We start from the raw sequence: 23,583 nt of genomic DNA, 5'->3' as shown, positions 1-23,583 counted from the left end.
GCATCAGGCACTATATTAAATACCTGCCATGTTTATTTAACAATTTTATGATGTATATGGCATTATCCCTAATTTAAAAATAAGTAAACTGAGACTCAGAGAGTTTCAGTAATTTACTTAAGACTATAGAGAGAATAAGTTGCAAGACTGTGTCTTGAATCCACTCCTTATTTCAAAGGCTAAACTCATAACCATTATCCTGTTAACTTACATTCATCATCTCTTTGATCCTCTTAGCAAACAAACCGGTGAAGTGAGATTTGTGGTCATTATTGCTCCTTATTGAATTTTATATAACTTGTCTCCACTTCAACTTCCAGCCCAGAACTCCCTCACTGAACACCACCAAAACCTCCCTTGGATGGGTTCTAAAAGCCTGAGCTTGCTATCCACAGTGCAGATATACACTAATCCTCTCCCCCTTTTATATAGTGCATACATCCCAAATCAATTAAGGAATCATAAAATATCGGGGAAGATCTGCATCATTCTAGAAAATTGTTCTGGCTCAAGGCATACTTATCAGGACAAAAAAAAATAGTGTACTGGAAATATATCAATTCCTGGATATCTGAATGCTTAAAGGAAAGGAAGGAGCAGATAGCAAAACTATTTTCCTTTATGTGAACAAAAATGAAATAGTTCAAGCCACAACATATTTTGAGATTGCTACTGGATACCTAGAGGATGGACAAACAAAAAAAGACTTTCAAAAACAACAGTGAAGGAATGTTTGCGTTTCTACTACACGATAGGATTTTTAGTCAGCGTTGTAATAAGAAAAATTTTGTTCTGGGTGTAAATGCATCTATACTTTGATAACAAAAAAATAACTGCCTTGATTACTTTTGTTTCTTTAGTGACGTTGTAAAAGTTTATTTAAGAATGTCAGATAGAAGATGACAATTTGTTTTAGATATAAAACTATTTGCTCTTGAAAAATGTGTTGGGTGCTTATTACTGCATACATTTCTGAATAGGAAATAGGGCGTTTCCCACAGCATAAGGTTTCAACAGGCATTTTTCATTTAAATACACAAATCCATTCTAAAAATACTTAGATAATTACTGATTCCATATTCATATTCACAAAGTACTTAGAGATAAAAGTAAGAACAAATATGCCCTTTGTTTTGGGCAACAACTTATAATATAACCTTGAGAATGTGTGCGTGTGTGTGTGTATACATTATAAATATTTTTTTTTAGCTTTCTCTGCTGCAAAATATTCATACAAAGTACTTAATGCTCAGATATGATCTGAGGATTTTTTTCTCTACAGTAATAAAATATACTAGACTGATGTAAGAAAATCATGGGTGATTATGAGAAATTACTATAATAATGAAATTAACTGAATCATTAAATACCTCAAAATAGACCTTGTATATAAGATTTGCTGTGAAATGCTGAAAAATCATTTCATTATTTTATTGTTCAAAAATAAACTGTGAAAATTTATTCTACATAAGGATTTAGAACCAGTATGTTTTCATTACAATGTTAAAATAGCTTTGAATAACTCATATATTCTACCAGCTAATGTTATCACTTATAATTATTTAGTATAGGCACTTGTGACAATTTTTTGGTCAAGTTTGGGGCTTGATCAAAATGGAAATGCCCAAAATCTGACATTTCAAGTGACTTTTCTTTTACGAATACAGCCTAAAACATACTATTTCAACTGAAAGTCACATTAAATAAAAGCTACCTGAGTTACGCAGGCAACTCATACTTCTAGAATAGAACCATGCCCTGATCTAATAACCAGTCTCTTGCAAGGTGAAAAGCAAATGCACCTGCTCCCTCTCCTCACCAATCTCTGTCTTTGGAATCTTCCCCAGAAGGAGAACTGGAATGAATAAGCTCCACAGATCAAGTAGAATCGTTCGTGCCTAAAATACTCAACGCCTCTGAATTTGGCTGTGTCCCCCAAACGGAGGTGAATTAGAGCTCTGGCTCTCTATTTACTGGGCATATAAAAATGATGAAACTAGCTGCTGGACAACGGAATCACTTTGTCTTCGGCTGGCCCAAGAATTTGTGGAGCTAGTTCACACCGATTAGCTGAAATTAGTGACTTTGGATAGGAAGGAATAAACTTCTTTTGCTACTGAAGAACCTTCACTTCTTCTCCTCTGCTAACTTGCAGAATAGACCTGTCAGCCAGGGAGAACGGATGTCTCAGCGCCACGTGGCACTTTAAAACTTCCTTCTCGGCAGCTGGAAGAAACAGGGGAATTTCCTCAAAGTATCCCTGCAGCTGCAGAATTTGGACGACTTGAAAGTAAGAATATGCGGCTGGTGGTGATCTCAGAGGCAGCCCCTTGGACAGAACTTCATATATTTTGAGAATCTGAAACAGAAACTTCTCCTCTACTACAGCCTGCTGGGAAATCGCTATCCTTTATGATTGGATAATGGAGCAAATTCATAATCAAAGGCCAGTAAGCTTACAGGACACTCCTTGCAGCTACCGAGCGACTTATTTTATAAATCATAGAGGATTATCTCCAGCATTCTTTTATTCTTTATATTAATGTAGAAAAACAAAACTTTACAGATAAATCCTCTGAGGGGCAAAGTATCCACCTATCACAAGCCAGGCATTTTAGCTTTCAAGTGTATTATACAATTCATAACTTTAGAGTTTGGATATCACAAAAATGTTTTCAAAGGGACTCAACGATTATTGATTATCGTCATAGAACCATAAAATGGTGGCAGAGAAGATTCCTTAGAAAGGAATACTAAAATATTCTTAAGGATGGGATGAACAGTTTACTAATCTATTTCCTGCATAATTTTGACAAATTCAAAGAGCTAGAAAAAAATCTCCTACAGTACTTGGTCTTCATCTGCTATCCTTTCTTCAAGTTTTTCGCTTATCTTTTTGGCAGAATGTACAGTACTAGAAGCATATTAATTTTTTTTAAAAAAATTTACTCTTACAAATATGCAAACCAGTAATTATTAATTGTTTATACGGTCCTTTTGTACATACATGGGAAAATAGGTACTGATGTCCTCATTTTTGTTAAGTTTTAAGACCTTCCTGCTGTAGTATATCTAGGCCTTCAACACATAACTTTAATGGTGAACTATGACCTACACTGAAACTTAAGCATGTTTGGAAAATACATGGAAAGTTGGGTTTCAATATTCTCAGCACCCAAATGCTTGCAGGAAGGCTACAGTAGAGTACGTGGAAAACATCCATTCCTACGAAGCACTAGAAATGTTTATCAGTCTTTCGTTCCTTTTATCTTCATTTTAACTTTACTAAGTGTTTCTTCACATGGCTTGCTTTGTGTTCTCTCAACCCTTTGGTGTGCCTGCTTAACTGAATTGGAGAGCTGGATGGTGAGGCCACGACTTCTCAATAAGATTTAATTATGAGTGCAGATATGAACAAGATTTAGACTATTAAGCCTTGCACTTCAAAAAAAACTTTTAACATATTTTGCCTTTAAATCTTTTATCACCTGCAAAAATTAATTAAGTGCAGATGTAGCAGGTTCGCTTTGGATGCCAGGGTTCATTTCCTGTCTATGCTTTGTCAGACAACCTATTACACCTCCTCGTGAACTGGAGGCAAACCGAAAACGGGGCTCATAAATCACCAGTCAGCTCTCTTTCACCCTTTCCTGGGTTGGTCCTTTTGTATGGGGCAGATCTCCAGCTCATTATTCATGAATATACTATAGACAACATGCCAAGTGTCATCTGCATTTAAACAAACCATTTGTTAAACAAATTATAACTCTATTGTGTAAGAATGCATCATGTTAAAAAGCAAGACTAATCTAATACCTCTGACTTTTAATCACTCAGAGTCCCTGCCGGGAGCCATCCCAAACTGGCATACATGATCTGAGATCTTTTCAGAAAGAGTGACATGCTGACTTGTTTTAATAATACCACTGTTGCACAACAAGCAACATGATTGCTAACCAGGGGAAGTGGCCAATTGGTTACCAAAGCAACAGCATTCTTTCCAGCACATCTGACTGTTTAAAGTCTATATTCTGTAGGGAAAAGTAAATTCAGGTTCTGTTGGGTTATTTTAACTGTGGAAGTATCAATTCATTTAAGGATCATAAAAGTTGCCCTGATCTGCGCCTTCTTCTCATTAAATTGCAGTTAACACCATGAAAGTGAAACGTGAATGTTTATGGTTTCAGAACTGCAATCCTGAGTTTAATGAGTTTCCACATTCAAAGGAAACGCACCCTTCAGTTGTTTGCAAGTGCTAAAAGCAAGACAACCTAACAGAGAAATACAAATTCACTCCCTTTTATCTAGAGTCACTGAAAATGCAGCTCTGGCCAGGAATACATACCAGATCTACAATCAATATCTTGCTTATATTTAGTTGGTCTCTCAAGTATTTGGCGGTAATTGCAACTGAATTAAAAAAGCAGAACCCCCTGCGGAATAGAGAAGAACAGAGAAATAAGAGAGCAAATCAGCCAGGAAAACCATTATAAATAATGTTCAGAGCATTTTTTAAAATGCTATATGATCTCTGAAGCCATAAATCTGCTTCTGGGAGTACCTCGCAAGATTTTTCAGCCCATCTGCTAACAATTAGAGGCTTCAGAGACATGCACAGGGCAGGTGACTGCCAGGAACTGTGGCGCTTGGAGATGGGCAACAGTCCCTGGTACTTACATGGCTGTGGATTCTTCCGCGTGATGGCCTGGGGGCCTCACAACAGCAAATCCATTCTGTAAGAACAAGACATGTTTTCAACGATCAGATATGGGAGGACAGCTCGGATCTCTGTGTGCTACAGAGCATCAGGCACACACAAAACGTCTGAGGTCTACAGAGGCTTCAGATTTGCTTTCTTGCCCTCATTACCGTTTCATTGAATGAACAGAAACAATATAAATGATCACATTTGCTCAGATTGTGCCTCAAACAGAAGGCTCCCACAGAGCTGGGGAAGAACAGGGATTTGGGAGTTGTACCTAGCTGGCAAGTGTGCACGTCAGCTGTTTTACTAACATGATTCATTTTCAAGAACAACTTCTTACTTTATGACACCAGCATCCTACAGAGGGAGAAAAAATTCAGTCCTGGTGCAGGTTCGGGTCAAAGTTCGGAAAGACCAGGGAAGATCCAAAGTGAAAATTCTTTAGCTGGATTCCCTGAATGGTTATTTCCACTCCAATGTCAGAAAAATGATAAATTTACACTCACACACTCACATACACAGAAAAGAAACCCAGAAAGGTGAAAAAGAGAACAATGGAAAGCCCATATTTCTTCCAGTCTATAAATTTTGCTTGGATGACTGCCAAGACTTGCAACTTTATTGGATTCTCTAAGTCAATTTCTAGCCCACGTTCTGGAATTTTATAAAGAATTCCAGGGCTGAGTAGCAATCAGATCTATCCATGATCAAGGAATGCCTTAACCTCCAGATTAGTTGGAATGCATCACGGAAAGCTGAAGTAACTCCAGCATGAAGGAAGGGAACTATAAATCCTTGGAAAGCCAGCATGTTCAGAAAAGTTGGGTTGCTTGATGTTAAAAACAAGCATTTATCAGATAGATGGTTCACACCACCTTTCACTTAGCTATGATGCAAGTAACATGCTCAAAAGACAGTGTTTCTTTAATATACAATCCCAAAACTTTTGAAATAGCTTTAATATACCCCCGGGATATTTTTTTTCCAAATCTTACTACAAGTGTGATAATATTCCCTAGGTCTTTAAATATATATAACTAGTTTTTCAGAATGTTATAATAATTAACACACAAAGTTAATTTGTTATATATTTTGATGAGAATATGCCTAATGATAAACTCAGAAGCAAATTAGAAGTCAAATAACACAATCTCAATTACAAATCTACTTTCTCTCTGGTGATAAAAAGTTTGATGTGAAAGAAACTATTAGAACCACACAAGATAACAGAGACTGAAAATTTAAGATTGTAGAGTGAGGTTATAGAGTCTACAGGACTTCTGAGAATCAAGAATTTAGTCAAGATTCTGATAGGTGCAATATATTTTTATTGGGAAAACAACAGTTAGGGTGAAAATAACAGCAAATATAAGTCAATATCATTAGCATGTAACAACTTTTATAATTAGATTAACAATAATAATATTTTTCAATTCAATTTAAAATACTATGTTTTATGGATAAAGGGCACAGCTAGACAAAACAAAGAAAACATCCAGTGATCAATAACTACAAGAAAAAATATTCAACTTAATAAGTAATGAAATAAAAGCAGATGAAAAACCCAACCAATTGGAATTTTAAAAAATACTCTATGCTGATAATGGAGTTGTATTTTATACATTCATAAATCCTGCTTATATGAAGATAATTTATTATAACTTTTCTGGAAAATAATCCAACTCTATATATCTAGAGCCTTTAAAAACACTTATGTACTCTTTGAATTAGTAAGCTACTTAGAGGATTTTTGTCCTAAAGGTGTTATTAATATTAAATGTGTAGACAAGTATTTATGTAAAAGATGTTTTATTTATAACAGGAAAAATGAGAATTATCTAAGTTAGTTGATAAAGGAGAATGTTTATATGTACATCTATACCATGGAATATTAGACAGTCATTAAAATTTTGTTACTATAAATAGTGGAACAGAAAAACATCAATATAAGAAGTATTAGTGTTAAAATAATATATACAGTATGGTGTATCTGAGTGATGGCATTATGTGGGTTGTTTTTAGTTTATAATATCATATCTTTTCCAAATGGTTTTGTAACAAACATTATTTCATAGTGAAAAAATATAAAACAAAGAGAAAGTTGAGAAGTAGATTTTAATGGGTCTTAGAGAAAGAGTTGTGTTCACAAAGGCAGAAAAATGATTTAAAGGGTATTTCTGCACAGGAGGAAAAAGCATGAACAATAGTTCAAAAGAAAGGATTTTAGAAAATATTATGTATAAGAAATCAATCTAAATAGAGATCACATGAAGGAACAAAAAAATGGAAATGAAATCACATAGGTAATTAGCTAGATTATAGAGGACAAAAAGCCACATAGAATTTGAATCCCATTGTCCTTTTCTCTCTTACAGCCCAATTTCAAAGGGTCAGACTTTCATATAATCTTCCACAATAACCTCCACTATTCTGCTAAACTGCTTGATTAGGGGTGACGATTATCTTCTTGCCAATAACAAACCTTTTCTCAGTCAATATGATCCACCCAAACATTCTACTGTGTTTTCAGAAATGGCAAACTCCCCTACATTTTCCATGGATTTTCTGAACACCTCTCCCCACTCCTTTCCTTAGTTGAAACCTGCCAAGGCTGCTTCTCCCATAATCTGCTCCACTGGAAGCTGCTTCCTCTCTCTTACAACCATGCCTACAGCAGAAGATAAAGCTGGTATTCTTGGTTCTCACTACTGCTTTAAGAGCATAAAGCGCACTGCACCCACACCCCACAATACTCTCTTGTAAAAATGATTGGATCACCCAGAAAGAGAGGATACAGAACACAATAGGATGACAGACTGAGTCCTGTGTCAATCCCCTCTCTTTCCCTCCCATGACACTAGAAAAGGTGTTAGTCTTTCTCATAGCTGCCTTACCAGCTGCACTTAGGATCCCATCCCCTCCTATTTTCCCACTATCATTGATGTTTTTCTCACTAACATATTAAATTCATATTATAATTCCCAATTATATACATTTCCTTAAGATTTAAATAGGTGCAAATTTCTGCCATCTTGAAAATAAAATTATACATTAACCAAGATACTACAAATATATACATGTATACAAATGTATACATATACTGTAGTGCCAAAAATGTATACGCATGACTTGTATTCATCTTTTGTTATGGGTATATATTGAGTATTATAATTTCAATAGTTTTTTCCTTTCTTAAAATGTGTATACATGTTTTTGGCACCTTCTGTATATGTATATATCTGTCTACATCTCCATCCTTAATCCCATTGATCTCTCCAACTACCACACTTCTTTGCTTCCACTTTAGCAACCACAATTCTTGAAAGGGGGTCTATCTTGCTTTCTCATTTCTCCTTTTCCTCACCGTTGCCTCTAATGTACCTTCCGCCTCCATTGATCCACTAAAGAAGCTTTTACTAAAGTCACCATGGCCTCCATGTCACTACATTCAATGACATTTTTAAGGTATTGGCCTATTTGGCTCCTCATTAGCTTTCAACACTATTGGCTGTACCTTCCTTTTAAAAACACACTCTTCTCTTGGCCTCCGTGACTTCATATTCTCCTGGTTTCCTTTCCTCTCTTTCCACTTTCTAATCAGTCTCAATTGAAGGCTCACTCCTCAGTCTGTTCAGTAAATACTGAAGTTACTCAAGGCCCAGTCTTAGACTTCTCCTTTTCTCTTTCCATACTTACTTCCTAGGCAATGCCACCACTCTTACTAAAGCTTGTACCACCCATCAGGTACGACCCATCGTGAGATACCTCATAGATTTCTATTTCCAAAACGAAACTTCCTCCCAGCACCAGACCAAAATATAAGCCAACCTACTCAATATCTTCTCTTGGATATTGCGAGGTCACTTCAAATTCAATATATTCAAGATCAAACTCTTGAACTTCTCCCAGCCTTCTCTCACTTACCAATAATACCATGATTCATCCAGTGTCTCAAGTCTGGGACCAGTTATCCTGAGTTATCTTTAATGGCTCCATCTCCTTAGCCTTCCTCCATCTCAGAAATGACCAATTCCTGTTGATTTTGCTTCCAAGTATCACTCAAATCTATGTACTTATATCTATATCCACTCCTTCAATATTTTGCCTTCTGAATGTCTGCTTTTCTCTCCATAACTCCTCCAGTAATTATACTTAGTGATTTCAATATGATATTCCACATAGACACCCCATTCAATATCCTGATTTCTCAGTTCTCTGACTCATCTTCAATAAATTTATCTTTTATTTAGTCATACTCTTAGACCTTGCCATTAACAGTAAAACTCTCCTCCATAATCTTACTGTCAAACATTCTACTCTCCTGCTATCTTATTTTCCAGTCAATGCCTCAACTCTACTGAGACTTCCAATCCACTGACCTTACTTAACTTCTGTTGTCCACCATTCACCCTCACCACCATGTTCATTTTCCTCCTTATCTGGTTAGACTTCAGGGTCCATCATTATATTCACTTCCTTGTAAGTACTTTCAGACATGTGTCCCTTTTTCCCTCCAACATACCCCCCTCGTTTATTAGTCTTCTCTGGCTACCTAATGAAATACCATAGGCTGGGGAGCTGAAACAACAGAAACATATTTCTTTAGTTCTGGAGACTGGAAGTTGAGATTAAGGTCTGGCAGGGTTTGGTCTCTATTGAAAGCACTCTTCCTGGCTTGCAGATGTCCACCTTTTCCCTAGAGTTGTCACATGACCTTTCTTCTGAGTGCACACTCATGATAGCAGAGAGAGAGAGAGAGAGAGAGAGAGAGAGAGAGAGAGAGAGAGAGAGAGAGAACTAACTCTGGTGTCTCTTCCTCATCTTATAAGAGCACCAGCCCTATCAGATTAGGGTCCTAGTCCTATGACCTCCTGTAATATTTATCACTTCCTCAGAGGCACTTTCTCCAAATACAGTCATATTGGGAGGTAGGAATTCAACATATAATTTTTTTGGGGGGGGGCACAAACATCCAGTCCATAATATACTTTCAGTCATTTTGTCACTTCTTTCCTTCAACATACTCTCCTAGTACAACACTGATCAAATACAACTCACATCTGCTCTTTCCCGTACCTAAGCACATACGAAATCCACATGACTGGTCTTCTTTGCAATTCATGATTACATGGGCTCTTCATGATGCCCAGCAATCATACTGTATTCCTGAGTCAATTAATTCTCTAAATCTTCTACCTTCTCTTTCTTCAAATCTCCATTAACCCATTTACTATTTACCCCTTGCTGATGACTTTGCTTCTTCTTATTTCCACTGAGAAAATAGGAGCAGTGAGAATAAAAATTCCTCATTCTCCCATAATATAATCTTCCCATCTACTCCCACCAGTCCCTGATCCTATCTACCAGCATCTAATTCCCCATGTATTTTATCAAACCCCCTTGGACCTATTCAAGGACATCTCACCCACAATTTTCCTCTCTCTTTCTCTCTCTCTCTGGTATCATCAGTTTTTTCTTATATTGGATTGTTGCCACCAGAACAAAAACATATTTAAGTCTTTCCTCTTAATAAAAACAAAACAAATAAAATAATAGTATTATACTATAATGCTATAATGTAACATACAAGACATAAAAATCATATATGCAAATAATGTGATAAATAAACTCATACATTTTGTTACTTATTTAATCCTAATATCTGAGGGCAGATAGTATTATCCCATTTCATAAATGAGAAAATTGAGGCATAGAAAGATTAAAGAACTCACTTCAGGTTTATAACAAGCAAGTGACAGTACTGGGATTCTATCCCAGACAGGCTGGCTCCTAAGAACAGGTGCATTTAATAAAAACAAGCATTCAAGACTACCCACATTGCACGACCTGGCCTCAGCTCCATCTTGTACCACGCTCCACTTTTTTCTCCACCCCAGCCACACTGGCCTTTTGATTCCTCCAGTGTGCCCTGCTTCCTCTGGCCACAGTCCTCTGCACATGTTCCTCGTTCGGTGTGGCATGTTTTCCATTTACCTATCCCCTTCCTTTACCTGGATAACGCTTCCTTCTCTGCTCATTTCAGCTCCAACATCACTTTGGCAGGGAAGCCATCCCGAGCCCAGGCAGGTCACTATCAGGTTCCTCTGTTTACATTCTGATCGATCTGCCAGCCCTTGTTTCTGAGACCCTGTCTTAGTTTGTAATAATACATCTCCTAGGGTGATTATTTGTTTTTATTATTTCTTGATTATTGTGATTCATATGATTCGTGTCCAAACCCCCACTCTCCACAGCTGGGGCACCGCATTACGACGTGGTCACCATTTTATCATCTGTACTTACATAGTGCTTGGCACATGGCCAGTGATCAGTAGCGAATGACACAGTAAGTTTATGAATAGATATCACGATGGCTTTTATGCCTGTGGCCATTCCTTCGCTCTGACCTGCAGCCCTGCTTTCTGTGGGAGGTTGCCTACTAGACTTGGTGGCATCGTCTTTCCTAGAAAAACATAAAATAATCTATTCCTTACAATTAATAGAGTCTTTGATTCAATGAACTATTGCGGGAAGTCCTTTAAAATGACATTATCATTCTTACAGAAATATCTGACTTTCACCTCTGGACCTTTCAACAAAGAGTTTGTTTTATAGTTTTCTGTATCCCTTATTATCTGGCACAAAAATTTATTGTATATGATATATTGCTTGAACCAAGATTTTCCTTGGCTCAAGAATATATACTCGTATACCTTCAATGAATATTTTTCAATGAGCATTCTTAATAAGTAATTTGCTGTATTTTCAAAGAACTTAATAATCTATTAGCCTCACAAAATTTAACTATTAAAAAACCTGTGTATATACCACATCTTCTTTATCCAACAGTCTATTGAAGGACACTTTGGGTGTTTCCATGTCTTGGCCACCGTAAATAATACTGCAGTGAACAATGGAGTACCTAAATCTTTACAGATAAATGTTTTCTGATTTTTTTGGTAGATACCCAGAAAAGGGATTGCTGAGTCATATGGGAATTCTATTCTTAATTTTTTGAGGAACCTCCATATTGTTTTCCATAGTGGTGATACTCTGCCATTAGAAAAGATGAAATACTGCCATTTGGGACAACACAGATGGACCTTAAGATTATTATGCTCAACAAAATAAGTCAGACAGAAAAAGTGGAGAACCATACGACTTCATTTATATGTGGGATATAAAACTGAAAGCACAAAGGAACAAGAAAACCAAGCAAAAACTCATAGACACAGACAACAGTTTGGTGGTAAATACACAGGGTAAGTGGGGGAAATGGGGAGGCAAAATATATGGTAATGGAAGGAGAACTGACTCTGGGTGGAAAGCACACAATACTTGTTGATGATGTATTACAGAAATATACACTTGAAACCTATATAATTTTACTAACCACGGTCACCCTAATAAATTTAATTAAAAACAATTTTAAAAATTATATAGTAAAAAAAAAAGAAAGAAAACATGTATAAAATAAGGGATTCAGTGGCTGTTTATTATTTTATTATCTAATATTAACAATAACAATCCTTTTCATTTTGTGAAAAAAAATTGTTTTCTCAAACTTTGTAGTGTGTATGATGTTCCTATTTAATGTCTTCTATTAATAATATATGAGCATCTCAGACTATAGAAGTAAAACCTACAAATGTTATATGCTTTCATATAATTCTGAATGTTTTACTCCTTTACTCTGGTTTATATTTTATTCAAAGTTATGAAGACCAAGCAGTTAACCTAAACAAATGCACACGAAAGTACTTTCCTGTGGGTTACATCAATTTAACAATGATGCAATTTTTATCTTAATATTCTGATTTTTGAAATATCTTTCCAAGTTTTAAATTCTCTTTGGTCATGAACATCACTAATCATACAGCTTTGGCAGTATTTTAACATCACTAAGAGTAACAATGAATGTTTCACATACTGAGTGTGCTCACATTCCTATTTTTGTTGTTGTTGTTGTTTAGATTACTGTTATTGATGTTTCTCCCCGAGAAGTGTATTTTCTGATGCCATCATATGTGGAAATGCAGAAGACTGTTTGCTCCCCATAGATGGCCACATGACATACAGGAAAGGGAATCTAGGACTCTGTCTATATGTAAAAATGAATTTGAATGAGAGGGAAGGGGATCCGATTATTTAAACTAGTCTGTTTTCAGAACGAATGAAATTTCTGTTTTCTGGACAAATCTATCAAAATGTCAAACTTATTTGTGTATCTCTTATATGCACAGTCAAACCCTCCCTAAGAAAGTAGAGGGCAAGCAGTAAGCACATCACTACACCTACTTTAAAGGTTCATTTATTTACTCTAACTGACCGAAGTTCAAATTCCTCTACATAAGCTCAATTTACTGCCATGGCACTGATGGGAACTGAAAATTTGAAGAGTACAAAATAATCTGCTTATTTTACTTGTTGCATTCACTAAGATGGTCTCATGGACAGCAGAAATGTACGTTTTCATTTCTCTAACATCCCCATGGCCAAGTAGGTATTCAGTGGATAGTAAGAATCATTAGTAATTCCAACTATTAGAATAAATTAGGTTTCAGAAATCATGGAAAATAGGGTCTAACCACCACTGAAGAGAGTGATGTAGAAAGTCAAGAACACATTGTATAACAGAATTGGCCAAAACATACAGAATCCAAAAGAGAAAAGCTAAAAATATAAACTCTCAAAAACATTAAGCAATGAACTACAGCTTAAACTACTCGTAATATCCAGTAGTCCAGTTAGCCACTTACTAATTCAGATTTATTTATTCTTTATAAAAACGTAACTGCAGTGCAGTATAGAAAGTCTATGTGATATTTATAAACTGACAAGAGATTGTGTTTCTTTGTTAGAAGTAGTTGATTAAATATTAAATTTTTTCCTTAATTTTTAAAACCTAACTCTATTTTGGGAAGCTACAAGAATAAAAACAAAGAAATCTCTCCTGCTAAAAAATGTTTTATATATAGCTGCCCCATCCAAAGACAAATCGAGCATGTCAGACCAGTTGATTGGGATTCTGTTTTTAAAATTTCTCTTTTAGAGCAACACTAATTTAGAGCTCAGTAATTACCTCACAATGCTTAATATTACCACTAAAGTATTTCCAAATATACCAAAGTATCAATCCTCAATGAAATAATATGCATCAAAACCAAGCCCAGAATGGAAAAAGTCTATAGCATGTATTCCCAAGTAAAGATGTGATGGTTGAATTATTATTTGAAATACATTTGCATTTGCTGCACTGAAAAGTCATATGCAATGATTTATATGCTTGAAATATTTCACTGAAGACAAAATCCCAGGTACCTCTAATTCATATTGATGCATTATCAATTTTGAATTTGACATAAGGAAACATTCCTTTACCTACCTACATAGATAGATAGATAGATAGATAGATAGATAGATAGATGATAGATAGATTTAAAAAAAAAAATAGTTGGAAATATTTTAACCTACTTTGATATCCAATAACTATAATTATCAAATATATTGGTGCATAAGCTATTTGATGCTACTAATAAAAAATGCTGAAATCAGCCAGAACCTCCAATTTACACGACTATGCAAGAATAGCACAATTTATCTCCTAACAAATCAGTATGCTCCTAGGTGCCCTTCCTAACATCTCAACAAATGTGCTTGCCAAGTATACAAGTCTTCTACCTGATGATAGATCAAAAGAGTAATGAAAACAAAGCATGCATTAGTTGGTTTTACATCTTTTAAAAATTATTTATAGTAATAAATTCTGGTTATGTATATTAAGTTGTAGAGGTTATGAAGTCAGAAACATGGTAAAGACAATGCTTTCAAAATATGTAATTGGATAGAAGATCCTAATGTTCTAATATACTAAATTTAAGTTTTAAAAATCATTACTTGGAAATAATTGTGCTGTTTGTTGGATCCTGTTTAGGTTTTTCGTTGGTGTTTTGTTTTGGAGGAGGTAGATAGGTAATGATATTTGTCGTAATAAGAATTAAAATATAAATAATACTGCTCATTTTTCCACATTAAGTACATCATTTATAAGAATACCCTCCCCCTTTAAGGTAACATTGAATAAGGTAAAAATATCCACCAAAATTCTCTATCCCCTTGTGGGACACTTATGATGGTTCATTTGAACTTGACTCAACTCTGCTTCCCCATCCAAAATGGTGCTGGTTCCACTCAATGTAATGGTATGAGAGTCCATTCTTTTGGCTAAAGAAATTGGAAATTGTTCAGTGGAATTAATTGCTCAGTGTCTTTGTTGATATCACTGGAGTTTAAAATCTTAAGGTAAGATCATAAATGGAAGTTGAGCGAATGCTACCTTCCACTCCTATCACTCTGGTAATGGATTTGGGGATTTAGGTAATCAGAAACCAACTCAGGGACAGAGAAAGTAAAACAGATATTGACTCCTGCCTTACTTCCCCATTTCTGTTTACCCTGTAAGAAGGAGCTTATACAACAATTGGTTCAAACTCCACTTTTCAGGAATAGCTCAAACATAGCAATATTGTTAATGAACTGTTAAATAATGTGTAATCTCAAGCTGACCATTATGGATATGACACAGCTAATCATGTGTTCAACATGCCTTATAGAGTAGGCCCCCCTTATCTGTGGTGGCCATGTTCTAAGAGCCTAGTGGATGCCTAAAACCACAGATAATACCAAACCCTATATACATCATGTTTTTTTCCTATATATATAAAGTTATGATAAAGTTTATAATCCATTTATAAATTAGGGACAGTAAGAGATTAAGAATAACTAATAATAAAATAGAGAAATTATAACAAAATGCTGTAATAAATATTCTATCTCTCGCTAGCTCTCAAAAGGTCTTACTGCATTGTGCTCACCTTTTCGCTGAAAGAAAACACTTCATGGCTTCTCTTTGGCATATCTAACTTGCCAGCATCACTATTCTTGTGCTTTGGGAACATTATAAAGTAAAATAAGGGTTACTTGAACACAAGCACTGTGATATCAGGACAGTTGATGTGATAACTGAGACAGCTACTAAATAACTAGTGGGCAGGTATCATATACAGTATGGATTTACTGGACAAAGGGATGATTCACATTCCAGGCAGGAAGGAGCAGAAAGAATGGTGTGAGACATCATCACTCTACTTAGAACGGCACATAATTTAAAACTTCTAAATTGTTTCATTTCTGGAATTTTCTGTTTAATATTTTCAGATTATGGTTCACTACGGGTAACTGAAATGACAGAAAGCGAAATGAGGAAGGGGACATTACTCTACCAGCTCCCATTCAAAGTTCCTATTAAATAGTAACTGCAGATCTTTGGTGTATTCTGAGGTCTTCCTCTTCAGCTATACTAATATCTGTGATGAAAAATAGTTCCACATAATTTACAGTATGACAACAATAATGTGAAAGTAGAACATTCTCTTTCCCAGCTTTAATTTCTTGCAATAAAATCTTACTTAGAAGTAAAAGAAATTCATTAGGTCCATTAAACATCTTAAATAGTGGTTTGCCCTACTATGTCAGTCTTTAAAAAAAAGAGAGGATCAAGTTATCTCTTCTTAGGGGATCTAATGCTGACCAATGCTAGACTTTATCCACTTGTGCTCAATTACACGAATCTTTAAGAAATACCATATAATAATTTTATTGTTAATTCTCTCTATGAAAACACAAAATCTAGTTTTGCGATTCTTTCTTAAAGGAAGAAATTGAACAGGAATATGAGGGTAAAATACTATCACACAGAACAACTGAACACTGTTAACAGATACCTCCTAATGATATTTGAACCATTTGCAAAATTTGACATTCAGATTAGTAAATCAAGTCTTTTGGGTTGCCCATCACTGCAATTCATGAGGAGACATAATATTTTGGAATAAGCTAATATGGTCTTTAAAACTAGTTAACTTCAGCCTTAAAAAAAGGGCTTTCTAAAAAGACAGTTTGCTTTAGAATCAATGCTATTAATCACAGCTTCTAAGGGGAAGCAACTTCACAAAGGAAGTTTGTCTCTCACATACTAGAATCTGGGAGGCTAAAGGAAGTAGGGAGATTTGCCAAGAAAACAATAAGGGACATATGGGAATACCATCTTGTTTCTTTGAGTGAGCTCAAGGGAGCCAGGAAAACAGGAGCCCAGCATTAGCAGTATAACTGAATGGTGGACCCCAAAGCATGTGCACAGCTGCCAACCCTTCCCTCTGAAGAATCCAGAAGGAAGGAGCTTGATGACAGCACTGGAAAACAGTTCTTAGGGAGCCTGGCATCTGGGTCCCTAATGCCTAAAGCCTTGAGCCTGGCAAAGATGTGGCTGTAGGTAGGAACAAACACATTCATGAAAAGCCAGTATCCTGGTGGAAAGGAGACAGGGCATTTGATGTGCTTATATTACACATAATTTGACTTGAATCCTGTATAAAAAATAATAACAATGGATCCACTATGAAGTTTTTGTTGTGTGTATGTATGTGTGTCGGGGGTTGGAGGGGGGAAGAGATCATCAGGATGTGGCTCTTGCTAAGGCAATAATAACCCACAGAAAGCAATTTGTTTATTTTATCAATCAGTGGTTTCAGTGGACAAAAGAGCCAACATTTTAATTCCCTGAATTTTTTGAAACATGACTGGTTTTTGGACCACACTGACCGAAAAAAATCAGGTATTTTTCATCATGTAAAAAGAGCCTCAGTATAAAAAATTTCTGAAAAAAAAATAAGTAGGGCAAAAACATTTTTGCTTTTTTTGCTTTTGCTTTTTTTTAAGAACAAGAAAAAAACATTTTAAGACAGATGATCATAGTCTTCTGTGAAGATAACAGCACAAAGTAATAGTATGACATTATAATAATAGCAATTATAATATTGTTATAATAATAGTAAGATAATAGTAATGACCAAGACCTGAGCATAGATAATACAGGTGAAAAAGATTATAGCAATAAATGTGCCATGGTAAGATCACTTTTGTCATTATTCTCACATCTAACTACAGCAGATTTGCATTCAATCAATGGTGGCTCTAATATTCTTGGAATCTTTTGGTACATATATACAGTTATTCAATTAGATATATGAAATGAAAAATTTTAAGAGTAGTAATGTACATTTTATAACTATTATCAAAATGTCTGGGTTTTTAGATAGGTGATTTTTAACTTTGCCTGTATTATTCTTACTCTACTTATAAAATTTCTTCTTCCATTAAATTCTAGTTCTTCATGGTTGTACACTATAACAAGAACAGCTACCAACAATTAATTGAGTTGGTCAATTCAGTCAAAAGTAGGCAACTGAAGAAAAATTTCCAACAAAGAAATTAAATTATGTAGATTATGTACATAATAGCACCCTGTAGAAAGAACACTAAATCAATTGACCAGACTTTTAATTTTACAAGTTCATGTGTGTGTGTGTGTGTGTGTGTGTGTGTGTGTAATTTACTGCCATATAAAATTACAAAGGTGTAAAATACTTATGTTCTCCAAGTGTGTATGATATGTGTGATTTGGATACTGGTATCAGAAAGCAAAACAATGTCTTTTGCAGAAATTGAAACAAAAACGCAAGGAAACATCTGCATTATACATAAACCAGCAGGTATCAAATTTAAAGCTATCAAAGATAAAAAAACAAACATAAATTAGTTGGAAGATTTTTTTTTGTATTATGTAACATTTATTATATACTTTAAATATCAAGGTGAAAATATAGCAGTAGAAAACCCTGTAAATAAATGCTAACTTGGAGACTGAAATTTATTTCAGGAAGCAGTCTTTCCCATCTTAGTTATTTTAAAAATATCACCAGGACTTTGACTAAGAGTATAAAGTAGGTATCAATGACTGAGAAAAGCTCAGCAAGGTTTAAAAGGAAGAGAGGTGTAGATAGTTAGATTCTGAGGGCAGATGCAACAATTTTTAGTCAGTATGAGCTAAACCACATACGAGTAATGAAATCTGGGCAGTCCAAAGCCAAGAACCAGATGCAGAGGCTGGAAATAGGCAGATCCAATTACCATGGAGCAGGCAGTTAAAACTACAAACTAGAAATTGAAATATTAGCCGTCAGAAAAGCAGATGGGCAGAATAAAAACCTAGAAGGAAGCAGATTGTGCAATGGGATCATGACAGGCAGGCCAACTAGGCAACAGGTCTTAGTTCCTGAGCTAAGAATCTGAGCAATAGGTAGGTTCACCTTTGACCTAATCTAAGAGTTTTAAAGTATTTGGATATTTGCCATTTCTCAAAGGTATAAAAACAGTTTATAAGTAGACTAATTTAAAAGTTTCCAGAAAAAGTTGGAGCACTTGGTACAATACGAGATGAGGTCAGGAAAAAGGCAGTTTCCCACAAGAGTAAACATATAACTGCCAAAGTTTCTCCCTTTGTCTGATGTTTGGATAGCCATTCAGAGTGGCTGTGCAGAGAGTATGTATATAAGTAACATATTTGCCCTTTCTTATTTAAGTTGAATAATCAAATAGAGAAATAAGTCAATGTGCCCCACTTCTAATCATTGGCATTTGTTCCTTACAAGTGTGAAATAAAATTTGAAACACAAGAGAACGTCAACATCCTCTCAAAAATATATTTGTTGTCGAGATCCACACTTGATTTAGAAGAAAAAAAGTATGTACAAAACTTTAGTCCTACAAAAGAAACAATAAAGTACAGAATAAACCAAAAAACCATGTTTTTCTTTAAGTCATTAAAGAGTATTGGACATAAAGAAATTTTAAAAGAATTAAACCCCAGAGAAACAAATCCTTTCTAGCCTCTACTTGTTTTTTAAATACAATGCCTACAATATAATCAAATATTACAAGACATGCAAAGAAGCAAAATAATGAGTCATAATCAAGTAAAAAATAAGGTAATAGAAACATACTCACAAGTGATTTGGATATAAGAATTACCAGTTAAAGGTCTTTAAATGATTATGACAGACATCTTAAAGAATCTATGAGAAAAGATGGTGAAGAGAGATATAATGGTGAAGAGAAGGAACATTTCACAAGAGATCTGGAAAGTATAGAAATAACTAAACAGGAATCTTAAAAGTGTACACTACACTGTGTGAAATAAATAAATAAATAAATAAATAAATAAATAAATATGCATATATATGTGTGTATATATATCTCCATATATATGTATATATATATATATATATATATATATATATATATATATATATATATATATATATATATATATATATATCCCATATATGTATGATTAATGGCAGCTTGGACATAACAGAAAACAAAAAGAATGAACTTGAAAATAGGTCAAGAGAAATTATCCAAATAGAAGTACAGAGAAGAAAAAAAGACTGAAGAAAACGAACAGTGAGTGTCCCCAGTGTCCACAGTGTGAAGTAATCAAATAAACATATAATTGGATTCTAAGAAACAGAGGACATAGAGAATGGGGTAGAATAAGGCATGTACAGAAATAATAAACTTTTCCAAATTTTATCAAAAATAGCAAGCCACTGACACAAGCAGCTCAGTGAACTCCAAGCACGATAAAAACAGAAAAAAAACATACCTAATCACAAAACTACTAAAAAAAAAGAATTCAAGAATAAAAAGTCTTAAAGACAGAGAGAGAAAAGATGCACTAAATCATTAAATAAAGAGGTCAATGACAGCTGATTTCTAATCATCAAACAAAAGGAAAAGAGATAATGCTGGAAGGATATCTCTAAAGTTTGAAATAATGGTCAACACAGAATTCTAATCAAATATCATTCAAAGATTAAAGGAAAATTATTTTTCTTATAAACAAAAGATGAATTTGTTGCTAATGGAAATGCAATACAAAGAATGTTGAATGGAAATTCTTCAGACTAATAGGAAATGATACCAGATGGAAGCCTGGATCTACCCCCACATAAATATAGAGCACTAGAAAGATCTCTCTCTTTCATACAAACATACAAACATATAAATATTTGAACCTGTTTCAAAACTTTCAACTATTATAGTAAAAATAATGATAATTTATTATGGAGATCTATAACATGTGTAAAAGTAACATGTATGATAAAATTAATACAGAGGGTAGGGAGAGGTAAAAAGAATCAAACTGTTATTAAGTTTCAATAAATATAAAATAATACAACTCATATAAAATATATTTTATGACTGATTACAGAAAGATATATGGAAAAAAAATCCCCAAACAGACACTAAGTAACACAATTCTAAATAACTCAAGTGTCAAAGAAGAAGTCAAATGGGAAACGATATTTTGAACATAATGAAAATAAAAGCAGAAGATGCCAAAATTATAGGATGCACCTAAGTAGTATTTAGAAAAAAAAAATAGTTTATAATACTGTTTTGAATACTGGAAATTTACTTAGAAACTAGTTTTCAGGTGCTCTTACTACAAAAAAAAAAAGGCAACGAGGTGAGGAGGAAATGAATAAATTAACTTGATTGTAGTAACCACTTCACTATGTATACTCGTATGTATAGCAAATCATCATGTGGTACACCTTAAATGTATATACAAATTACCACTATCAGGAGTGAGAGACATGGCAAAACTACAGATAAAATAGTAATTACTTTAGAGAATCATTTGCTGTTTTCTTATAAAGCAACATATAGACTTAAGCTATAATTCAGTTATTCTCTCCTAGACATTTACCCATGAGAAATAAAAATATATGTCCAAAAACACTTAGAAAAGTATCCTCATAGCAACTTTATTTATAATATTTCAAAACTTTATTCATAGGTGTCCAAAAATTGCATAATATTCATAAAATAGACTACTGAACTATAAAAGTTAACAAGCTACATGATACACTCAATAGCATGGATGTATCTCAAAAACATTATATTAAGTGAAAAAAGCCACACAGAAAAGTCTCCAGACTGTATACTGCCATATATATATATATATATATATATACTTCTGTAATAGGAAAAATTAGGTGACTGAAAAAAATCAAATCATTGCTTGCCTGTGCTTGAGAGCAACTACCAAGGGGTACGATGGAACTTTCTGGGGTGATTTAAACATTTTATAACTGTGGTGGTAGCCAGGTGTAGACATTTGTCAAAAGATGTACCTTTAAAAATCTGTATATTCTATTCATGTACATATCTTGATTAAATAATAAATTCCATTATCTAATTTTGAAAAATCTCAAGTGATTCCTAAACAACTTACAGACATAAATGGTGAGAATATTCAAGGAATTTCAGGAACTAAGGGAAGCAGGAGTCCCCCAAAAGAGGTCCATGTCCTGATCCCCAGACTCTGTGAATGTTACCTTGAATGGCAAAAAGCCTTTACAGATATGATTAAGATCAAGGCCCTGGAGACAGAAAGGGTACCCAGCTTTGTGCAGGCATTCCCATTCAAATCATATGCATTCTGAAAACGTGAGAACCTTTCCGAGCTGTGGCCAAGGAGAGATGAAATGACCGAAAATGGTAAAAAAAAAATGAGAGCTTGAGAAGGGTTCTTTGCCCTCTTGCTGGCTCTGAGACATATAGGCTATGTTCAAAGAGCAGACCTAGGCCTCTGGGACCTCAGAGCAGCCCCCAGCTGATAGCTAGCCAGAAAATGGAGGCTTCAGTGCTTCGACCACATGGAAATGAATTCTGCCAACACCAGATTCAGCAATGTAACTGTACAGGGTTCACTGGGCTAAAATCAAGGTGTCAGCAGGGCTGCAGAGAGACCTGCATAGTTCTTCTTACCTCCAGGACTGAAAATAATAAATTCGTGTTGTCTTCAGCCATTAAATTTGTGGTAACTTGTTACAGAAGCAACAGAAAACTAATACACTAGTATAACGAATGGGCTGTATTAGGAATGGTATAAAAAGGAAATAGCGTGATTTTTCACACAGCACTAAGCTTTCTTTAGTCTGATATATTCCATAGGTTTTCAGATAACTTTCAGCTATAGGAACAGTCTCGTCTTCAGATGTTAAAAAGTTCAATTCAGTCTATTTAAACTCTTCAGTGTCACATCTAAAGCTTTCCCCCCTCTGACCTGCTGACCCACAGAATCAGACACCAGCAGTGGGCAACTATGGTGTCTATATCTATGTGTGCTGGGGGAGGAAGCTAAGAAGTCTATAGTTTATACTTTTTCCTTTCTTGGAAAGGAAAAAGCATCACCTTCAGGGATGCTTCCACTTTGGAGAGTGGAAAAATAAAAAGGGTAACGACTTTGAATTAGCAGTGCAATCCACAGATCACTTTTGGTTCTTCAAATGCTCTCTGTCATGGTAGGAATTCAAACATTGTCCCTCTTTAACTGGGGGCATTCACAAGTTTCTCAGAGACACTGTCAGTGACCCACGGTCTGCAAAGTTCACTGAGGCTGGCAACGCACTTGTTGGCACACGTTGCAATATCTCATCAGCTCTTTCACACATCTCAAGTCTCCTTGTACTGGAAGAGGTGGGGGATGTTGTTTGCAATGAGAGGTAAACCTCTTTGGTGAGATCCTTTCGAAATGATTAAAATATGGCTTCTATTGAAAGTGGATGTCTACTGCCCAACAAGGAAAGGAAAAACAACTCTTGTCCCACCAATAGAGTCAGTTCCAGGGAGGTCGCTCACCCCTCTCGCTCTTCAACTGGCTGGCCCACACGGCAGTTTCAGCCAGCTTTCCACTTTGCACTCTCCAGGTGACAAGCTCAGGCACTCTTCTGTCTTACATAGGTGAAGCCTTCTAGTGAATTCTTTTATGCCCCACCCTGGAAGTAGCCTAGAGTGATCCTACAAATTTCTGCAACTTGACACACATCAAGCGAAGGACTGAGAAGCCACTCCTCCCTTCTGCAGACGTAAGTGGTTTCTCTGGACCCCTTCTCCTTCTCCTACAC

At 35.1% G+C, this 23,583-nt stretch overlaps 1 protein-coding gene across 15 annotated transcripts in view; it reads right to left on the bottom strand.

The window, feature by feature from the left end:
* The window catches only part of HDAC9 (histone deacetylase 9), an 858,791-nt gene that overhangs the window by 177,845 nt on the left and 657,363 nt on the right, over nucleotides 1-23,583 (bottom strand). For 14 of the 15 annotated variants that reach the window (XM_074340815.1, XM_019727246.2, XM_019727276.2 and 11 more), the window contains 2 exons: nucleotides 4,678-4,733; nucleotides 4,346-4,433 (listed from right to left, as the gene is read on the bottom strand). In XM_074340815.1, the coding sequence (XP_074196916.1) occupies nucleotides 4,346-4,433; nucleotides 4,678-4,733 (144 nt within the window). The remainder of the gene's footprint in view (nucleotides 1-4,345; nucleotides 4,434-4,677; nucleotides 4,734-23,583) is intronic. The other variant, XR_012498895.1, reaches the window with a different exon arrangement.

This window comes from Rhinolophus sinicus, linkage group LG09 (assembly GCF_036562045.2).
Source record: "Rhinolophus sinicus isolate RSC01 linkage group LG09, ASM3656204v1, whole genome shotgun sequence".
NCBI lineage: Eukaryota > Metazoa > Chordata > Mammalia > Chiroptera > Rhinolophidae > Rhinolophus > Rhinolophus sinicus.
Note: the sequence above shows the minus strand (reverse complement) of the source record. Positions and strands in the feature narration are given on the sequence as shown.